General features: G+C 26.9%; 1 protein-coding gene and 1 long non-coding RNA gene across 2 annotated transcripts; one reads left to right on the forward strand and one right to left on the reverse strand.

The window, feature by feature from the left end:
* Window positions 1-1,300: 1,300 nt before the first annotated feature.
* On the reverse strand, window positions 1,301-7,433 carry LOC118072934 (CD63 antigen-like). Its single transcript, XM_035093114.1, has 6 exons — window positions 7,062-7,433; window positions 6,321-6,509; window positions 6,070-6,240; window positions 4,663-4,881; window positions 3,664-3,725; window positions 1,301-1,944 (listed from the first exon to the last, which is right to left on the reverse strand). The coding sequence occupies exons 1-6, from the start codon at window positions 7,122-7,124 to the stop codon at window positions 1,926-1,928; spliced, it is 723 nt and encodes a 240-aa protein (XP_034949005.1). The 5' UTR covers window positions 7,125-7,433; the 3' UTR covers window positions 1,301-1,925.
* Window positions 7,434-8,291: 858 nt separating this feature from the next.
* On the forward strand, window positions 8,292-9,321 carry LOC118072939 (uncharacterized). The gene is made up of 3 exons (XR_004691047.1): window positions 8,292-8,843; window positions 8,927-9,037; window positions 9,183-9,321. It is a non-coding gene; the product is annotated as an uncharacterized lncRNA (long non-coding RNA).
* Window positions 9,322-9,589: the final 268 nt, after the last annotated feature.

The following is a 9,589-nucleotide window of genomic DNA, read 5'->3' on the forward strand; positions in this document are numbered from 1 at the left end:
TGTGTATTATTTAACATCAATAATGTGATTCATTGTGAATGATTAGGAGCTAAAACTTCGAACCTGTGTTGTATTATATCATTATCATTACTCATAATTTTTTTAGCTTCTTTATATATAATTCAAATAGACTATTTTCTAAACAAGAAATATTAAAATTAATGTTAAAAGTATTATGATCTAATTAAAATTCTAATTTGAATTATTCTCATATACATATAATATATATTTATATATTATATTATATAAATATACGAACATATATTAGGCACACTCCAATTAATTTCTGGCTATATAATAATAAATTAAATATAAATTTTCTTTTTGTATTTCTTCCTCATTGAATTTTTTTTCTATTTCATTTTTATCAGTAACGTGCGAGCGAAGGAGGAAGGATACAATATACAATGCCATATAATACCTTTGTGTGTAAGATGAAGAGACATATTATTAATAATAGTTCACTCTTTTATAATAATTTTACAATAATATATTTCATTAATCATTCCAAGATGAATTGCAAAATATTTAAAGTAGTATAAAAAATTATACAGAAAATTATAAAAAAATAAATATAGATTTCAAAATTTCCAGAGATAAAAATTTGTTAAATGATTGTTTATCAAATTTTCCACATTTGATTAATTGTTTCAATTATTTTTTGCAAATAATAGACTTTACAGAAAGTATTAAAATCATCTATTAATTTTTACATTATTTAAATACAACATTTTTGTACTTGATGTTTTACAAAGTGAATAATAGTCTTTAAAGAATTCGAATTAAAAAAATTAATAAAAATTCATCAAACATTAAATTTCTTGATGATTGAAACTACGGATACGTACAAATGAAGGGGAAGTGACGCAGAGAAATGAGCGACATCCAAGTAAGGTTTATAGAATAGAAGGAAGGATCGATACTAGTTCAGTGACATGATGTAATATGCTATTGAATTTAGAATTAATAGACATTCTGATGATTGCCATTAATATTTGACATACAAGAAAGACACATAAATGATAAATGCTATTATTTTTCAATTGTAATATACAGAAGCGTTGCAAGCTATTTACTTCAAAAGAGGCATATTGTTAGAATATATAAATGCCCACATTCATTTATTCTGACGATTTAATTAGTTTTTTAATTTTTTGGATAGATTAATGATGGATTATGTTGCTCGAGGAAGTGATAATATTTATTCACAAAATCAAGATAAAAAGTTGAAAAAAAAACTATTTTTGATAATGATTTTGTTTTACTCATTGAATTATTCAATTTTTTTTTAACTTGTTCATTTTTTCTTATTTATATAATAAAATTCATTTTGGCGGTAATTGGCAGTTGAATCAGACTCTTCCTCGAGTTTTTTTTTGTATTATTATTACACGCAGATTAATTTATTTTGACATTTTATATGCACTTGAAGATATGAGCTTTGACTAATTATTATCATTCATATAATAACATCAGTTGTTTAATATTAGTTTTCAATACATTATGCCATTTGATAAAATAATTACAATTTGAAATACTTTTTTTTATTTACGCTATGAATAATTTCGTTTGTATGATTGTTTTTTTCACATTAGATATATTTGTTATTAAAACTTTCGATTGTTTAGAGATTTTTTATAATTTATTGTTCATTAATTAATTAATAAAAAACTGATGTAATTATGAGTCTTCGTAACAACATTATTGGTAAGTGATCCAACGTATTTTGCATTTATGCATCATTCCTCTCTTGCTAAACACGTTCAATAAGCACGATAAATGTTCAAATTCAAGTCGCAATAAAATTCTTAAGTAATCAATGAATTTGTTTTCATTTGCAATTTTAAAATTATCATTATTTATCTACTAATGCATGATGAACAATATTAGTTTCATATGAAATGTTATGCTTCACTGGTAGTTCATCAGTGTGCTGTGGTCTCGCTGTAAAATATTTCAAAATCACTTGTAGATCAACTGTCGACAAATCATTATTAAATTTGATGCTTTATAATTAACTAGTGATTTTTGTTACATTTTTAGTTGTCCACGATTGAGTGAAGGCAAATTATTATTACAAAAGGCTTTGCAAAGTGCACAATTAAATGCATGTTTGTTAGAATACATCGCAAGCGCCAGAAAAAGAGCGTACAATAGGCAGAAATAAATAGTGATAATAAAGAAGATAAAAGACAGAAATCTCACATCATTTAAAAAATATCCTTAGTCCACAAATGGTGACGTTTATTTCGATCCTCTTCGACGTACATAAGTGACGTTCTGATACGTACTTTCAGAAATGTTAAAAAAAAAAGAAACAAACGGTAGAAAAGAATATTGATACATTGCATATTGAATCTTATTAAAACTTCAGTCGCAAGCTGAAGTATTAATCTTATGATATCAATTAATTAATCCATTTGTTCTTTAACACTAATATAGACTTTACAAAGGAGGAAACAACAGGATAATACAGAATATATTCGTTCTATATTTTAAAATAATACTCCTTAACACTAAACACTAATGGACTTTTTTATATTTAATATCTAACTGCTTACTTTTTTTGTTCTTTATATTTTATATTAAATCATTAATTCGCTGCTATATCAATAATATGCATACACATAGAGAAAAGTTAAAGCTAACATATTCGTTTTCTCAAGAATGCTTGAAAACGTCGATATTTATTACCTTGAAAAGTGTGGCACGTTATGTTGAGTAATTAATTCATTTCTATCGACATTTATTAGCATCATGTTTGAGAATATTTTCTTTCTTTCATTGTTTCATAATAGTAATAATAATTTTTATAATTATTTTATAGACACACATTTATACACTTTCGATCACAGCGCCATTCAATTTTGTGTTCTGAAGCATTTTAAATGATTTTTAAAAAAGTTAAAATATACAAGTGTCATACGTGAGTTATAAAAGTTTTATAACCATACCAGTGTGAAAATTAGGTTTTGTATTCATATCAAAGATTTCATACAAATCGATCAAAAAAGCCCTGACACCGTTTTCCTAAAATAAAGACAGGTACATACATGCTTACGACGATCGAACAAAAGCAAAAGCTTGAACTATCGTCTTTTTGAACCTATAGGCTAAAATAAATTTAATGAAAAAACAATGACCGAACAATATAGCTTATAACAATTAGCATAATACATCACACCTTTTTATTTGTATTTAGAAATAAAAAATTATGAGATTTTTTCTTTTCAGTGAAACTGATGGATTAATTGTACATTAAAAGAGAACGGTGAAGTGGCTTTTCTCTCTTAAAAATATCACATTTAATATTTATTTTTTATATTTAATTGAAAAAATTTATAAAAAAATTAAATAACAATCATTATCATGATTATAATTACAATAATAGTGTTTTGATTGAGTTATTTTATAAAAAAATAAATAATTTTTTATTGGTAAAAAACGCGACACTGAAAATGAAAATGCATCCATAGATTGTGCATCGATTATGAAATTGAAACATGAATGAGATTCAGTACAGAAAAGTGATCAAGTTATAGTTTGTGTAAAAAAAAACATTGATTACAAAAGTGCACAGTTAGGCAAGTACTTTTGTTGTTATATTTTATAATTGTTTGTTGCAATTTAGAAATATGAATATTATTACATCTATCTGCTTACACAGTTTCATATTCACGACGAATTGATCGAGCCAAACAGCAAGCGAATATTACCCCGATGAGCTGTAAAGAAAAATAACAATTATTTATTGATAAAATGTAATAAAATATAATGTGCGTAATCAAGCAGTGTGTATTTATATACATAGTAATAAATGTATTCATAATATTCAAATGTATTTCTATCGTATGAAGAGAATATTATTAATAAAAAAATATAATTATTAATATTTATTAATATATTTATCAACTTTATCATCCAAAATTTTATAATATGGATCTTGATTCGACTAAATATACTAATATCTATTCAAACGTAAGAGTAAATTTTTGAAGATAAGATTCTAGTGAATGTGTTTATTGTAATTATCAAATAATCATAATTAATTTGGTTCCTAATTAAAGATTTTTGAAATGATTCAATAATTAATTAAAATTTCCAACAATACTCACTTTAAATGTTGTAACATATTTTTTATATTTTTTTATAAAATTATTATTCTGCTAACGAACTTGATAAGTTTATATATCCCGTTTATTTGCATGATAACATATCATCATATTGTTGGCTTGATAATTTTTATTCATTAAGTACGTTTAAATTCTTTATGATTGTACTTGTCAATTACATTTAATCGCACAGTAATTTGTGACCTTAATATTGACTTTCTAGTACAACCTCATTTTCGAATAAATAAATAAACAAATATTCTAATCCTATAAAAGAAGCTCAATAAAAAATTCATCATACTTTATAAATAAGTTTTTTAAACTCATTTAAAACATTAAAAATTTATTGTAAAATAAGCTCAGCTTTATATTGAATTGAATTTAACCACTTCTAGTCATGTTGGATTGATATTGGTATCTTTTTCTCCATAAGATGGTTATATTAACGGACACTGTCAGTAATCGTTTTCTATAAATAGCTGGTGTTCTACTTGAAAACTACCTATAAATTGTTATAAGGCCGTAATTTAAAGAAGAACAACATAGTTACCTGAACAAGGGCAATTCCTATGCCTACAGCTCCTAAAATGATAGCTTTGTCTTCAATAGCAGATTTTAACTTCTTCATACATCCTTCAGTACTAACGGTGACAGAATTCGAGTCACATTTTTGATTGAGTGGCATTTCATGGCAACAGGAATTAGGTAATTCAATGTTCGGGAATAAAACTGCCCAGTCGGATGTTCCATTGATGCCACAGCATTTGAACTAAGTAAGGATGAATACATAATAGATTAATTGACTTATTTAAAGATACGTAGATATAGAATAAAATAATAAAAAATTAAATAGTATTTTGAATTTTAAAAATTTATAAAAACTAATAATTTATAAACATTTTTAATAAGTTTAAACAACATAATTTATATTATTTTATGTTCATCTTTGTTGATTTATCATTAATATTTTTCAACTAGATATTATTGCATTAAACTATAAAGTTTCAACCACATCTCACTTAAATGCGGATTTATTTCAATAATTTAATGTGACATAAGTTCACAATATCTCTGACCTTGTTCAATAAAAGATAAATATATCCCCAGCTTCTCATTATTATAATTATTATTGCGTAACGTGCCTTTCACCATAACAAGGGCGACATACAGCGCGATGATGGAGACTTTTGAATAGCAAAGTCAAAGCAAAACAAATTAGACCTAGCGGTCAGTGACTTGGAGACTTCCTTCCTCGTTCCCGAGCTTGATCGAGCATATAAAATGGAATCGTGATGAATGCAATATCGTAAGATATTTTTTGCGTTGTTGAAAACACCACTTATTTGTAAAAAAAAAAGGGAGAAAATGAAGAGGGGAAGTACTTCTGAGAATCGCACAAGGGTGGTATGGCACATGACTATACCATAATCGTTACTGACACGCGACTTCCCTCATTGTACATAATCCCGTGGGTCTAGACAACTTTTTCATAGGTTTTTATTCAATGGCTTTTATAACAAGAGTCTGTAAAGTTAAATTTTCGCTACAGTAATAATTCTTAACAGTCGTGATCTTTGTAATAGATCAGAGGCTCAATTTTATGAGTTCTATTGAAAACGTTCATTGTTGAGGAAGGTTCTTCATGCTTTTGTACCATGCGTATAAGCATGCCATTGACCACTAGCATATTACGTGTTTGAAATATATAACAACGTACAGGAAATACGCTGAAGATTGTCACTATACCGTATATGTGCAGTATGAGTATAAGGAACGATATTGATTTACAATATGAGCAAGGTCTGCTTTAATGTCGTTGTGTGCAATATTCTGTTGATATTTATTAAATCAAACTTGATGTGCCCATATGATATTTTTAGATTAATATCAACTATTCATTAATCTTTGTATATTTTTCATTGATTTGTGATTCCTATTATTTATGATTAACACTTACATCATGTTGTAAAACATCCCAAGACTTGTGAACCTTTTGATCACTCGTGTAAAGCGACATTGTGTTGTTTAAACGAGTCTGTAACATCCTGCCTACTTCGTTGCGCATCATGTAACCACAAATGCCTGCGCCAAGCTCCATCGCGAAGATCAGCAACAACAAAACTGAGAACTATAAAAGAAAAATAATTATTGGATATATATTTTTTTTTGTGTTGAAGTACGTTTTTTTTTAGGCTTTAGACCACTTACGGTAATTATCATGCAATGATGTTCTTTGACTGCACCACAACATCCAAAGAAGGAAACGAGGAAGACTGTGATGCCAACGACAATCATCAAGACAGGTGCAGCAAAGAACCAATTGTCCATAAAGTTACTGTAGTCATTGTACATAGCAAGAATCAGAGCTCCAACAACAATGAAGACGATTCCTGTGATCTATAAAAAAAAAATAATGAAGTTTATAAACTTTCTTTTTGTTGTTAAAATAAATTTTTTTATTATATTAAAAAATGTATATTAAACTTCATGAACATCTGCCCTCTAATAATCCTAATTATCCAATTTATTTCCTTGCGTGTCAGTCCGATTGAAAAAAAATATCTCATCCTACGCTAGATATAAAAGCTCCACCTCTAGCGTCCCACCTTTTCTTGGACTTTTCTTTCAAACGTAATAAAAGGAATTCGTTTATTCGAGTTCTGAGAAAAGAACTCCTTAGTAGAGTAAATCTTTGTGATTTACCTAGTCTTTGTGTTTCTGCATCATAACATAAGGGAAACTGAGGAGAAAATTTAAGGGAAAAAACTCAAACATAAATAACTTGAGTTTGTGTATGCAGTAGTTTCCTATCGTTGTGTTCAATGTACATGTGGATTATTGAGCGGCCCCGTAAGCAAGAAGCTTCGAGTATAGAAAAATCGACGCAATTGAATTATAAACTGAGAAAAAAATCTAATAAATATACAAGAAAAATGTAGTAAAACTTACAGCAAAAATCAGGTTAAATAAAAATAGAAGATATTTCACACAGGCCATTCCTCCGGACACCATCTTGATTGTTAAAACTCTTTAGATTTTCAATGTAAATGACTTAAATAACAGTAGTTCACACTCGTTTAACGTCTTTTATTTCACAGTTAACTGCAAACTCTTGAATCTCTATTTGTCTTTTTTTGTTTTCACTTGTTTCTCTCTTCTTCTTTCTCTTCTTGACGCACTCACGTTACACTCACCCGTCCGTTTCGAAGACTCGCTCTGAAATGCGCCAATATTTTTGTTGTCGCGGCTATTGCTGTCCTGCGCGCGCACCTTTCCTTATACAGAGAAGGACCGAGTACGACTTGAAGCATCAGAAAGAGGAGTATAGTGGTTTATAGCTGGAAGGAGTGGCGGCAGTCTTTTTTCATAATAACCAAAATTAAATAAATTAGTTTTTATTTATTTTATAAATAAACAAAATGACATTTTATTTTAGACTAGGATATTATTTTTTTTAGAATTAATTAAAGCTACAGATGTAAGTGTTGATAGAAAAGTATATTTTTATTTTTAAAGATATTTTTAATTCAACCGTAATGTTTTTTTTTGATAAATAAAAAACATTTGGTTTCTTCTTAATTATTTAAATGAAAATGTGTTGCTAATAAATTTGAATAGAATTAATTCCTTTAAAAAACATTATATATGTCATGACATTACTTTGATTTTGTGCAATAAATTTCTAAAATAGCAACATCTTTGAAATGTAAGATCAAAACTTTCCCACAGCATAAGGAAAACTTTACCATAACTTCACTCTCACATTTTAGTTTCAGCCATTTTTCAATTTTAATTACTAAAGTTTATTTTATCTCATTTAATTTATTAACAATTTTAGTGGTCTCCAGAACAAAGATCTTGAAATTAGGTTATTTTACCTTATTGTTCATTTTAAAGTAATCATTTTAAGATTTTTCAAAATACCTCTATCATGAGTAATTAATTAAAATAAATAAAAAATATTAAAATTAATTAATTCACAAAGTAATAATAAACATATTTATAAAATATTTTTTTATTACATACCCAGTTCTATTTTTATTTCAATTATAAAAAATGTAATGTAATAATTTTTTTCTAACCAATCCATTTCTATAAAATTTATTATTTAACCTTAAAATATTCTTCTCGATTTTATCTCTAAACTTTTTTTTTCTTTTTTAGTAATAATGACACGAGTAGACACTTTTATTCAAACGTAAATGCATAGAATATTCAGCAGACTTTTCGTGATGAATGCATATTATTACGTTTTTGTAATTTGAAACGTTGTAAGTGCAAGTGAGTACATATACAATTATTGTTGATAGAAAACAATCGAGTGATCATCTCACACGGAAGAAGAATGAAATAGAAAGGGGATTATCACGCAAACTAATTTCAATGTAGACTGGTTAAATCTATGAATATGTATAAGAATGGATAAATTCATTAGACAATTGCAAATACAATTGATGCAATGTGAGAAGAAGAGATGAATGCTCATGGCATCTGTTAATTTAATTTGATTGTCAACTTTCAAGCGTAGGTTGGATTCAGTGACCTCTAATATAGCATCAACAACGTCCATGTCCAATGGAGCCAAGCCAAGTTTCATAATTACTTCATTCAATTGACGAATAAATAAAATAATTTTGTCTCTAATAAATTTGTATATCGATTTTTAAGTCTGACCCCGGGAAAAATTTGCCTTCTGTGTGTTAAACTAAATCATCATGCGCATGTGTAAATGTATGTACTCCATAACTATCAATGCTTACTAAATTAATACTTATTTTTTTAAATATGTTATGATGTTATTGATTTATTTTCAGATAATTCCAATTAAATAATTCAATAAACATTGGATTCAATACTGGTATTATTTTATTGACACTTTTTTGATAATTGGAAGGGGCTCTGTATGATGAGGGGAATTTCTTCATGTAATGTATTTGCTTTGCTTCTTTTTTATTGATATAATTGTAATCAAATAGATATAAAAAAACTGAAAGAAATTGTTAACGTCATTGACTTAAACAATGTCAACATAATCTTTTATTTATGATTCTATCATTTTATTCATTTCAGAAAGACAAAGATTATGATAAAAACTGGAAAAAAATAAGAATGATACCGTCGGATTTACAATTTTATGTACAAAAAACTTTTCCATGAAACAATGAAATGAAAGAGATTTTAGCTTTTAATCATTTCTAATCTTCTTTTCCACGAAATATTGTTGAGTGAATTTATATAGAAATCTGTTTACAAATTTTTCATGTCATAAAGTACATAAATTCTTCAGTTGGTAAAAAAAACTTTTTTCTAACAATATAACTTCAAATTTCTGAATTTGATTTTAAATTAATTTATTTGTATTTCAATTTTTTTTTCTTTTGTTAGACATTTGTGTTGTAGTAACACTTCAATAGCATATTCACTGAAAACTCTCATTTTTTAAGAGTAATTTATATACTATTCAAGCTTAAGTAGAA

Source organism: Chelonus insularis, unplaced genomic scaffold (genome assembly GCF_013357705.1).
Source record: "Chelonus insularis isolate UGA/USDA-ARS -01 unplaced genomic scaffold, ASM1335770v1 contig_94_pilon, whole genome shotgun sequence".
Lineage (NCBI taxonomy): Eukaryota > Metazoa > Arthropoda > Insecta > Hymenoptera > Braconidae > Chelonus > Chelonus insularis.

What these genes read in the sequence shown, in the direction of transcription:
- LOC118072934 (XM_035093114.1), bottom strand. Translation starts at nt 7,124, where the DNA reads ATGGTGTCCGGAGGAATGGCCTGTGTGAAATATCTTCTATTTTTATTT. An exon ending in ATCATTGCATGATAATTACC is followed by an intron (nt 6,241 to 6,320) that starts GTAAGTGGTCTA and finishes TTTCTTTTATAG; the next exon opens with TTCTCAGTTTTGTTGTTGCT. An exon ending in TAGGAATTGCCCTTGTTCAG is followed by an intron (nt 3,726 to 4,662) that starts GTAACTATGTTG and finishes TTTTCTTTACAG; the next exon opens with CTCATCGGGGTAATATTCGC.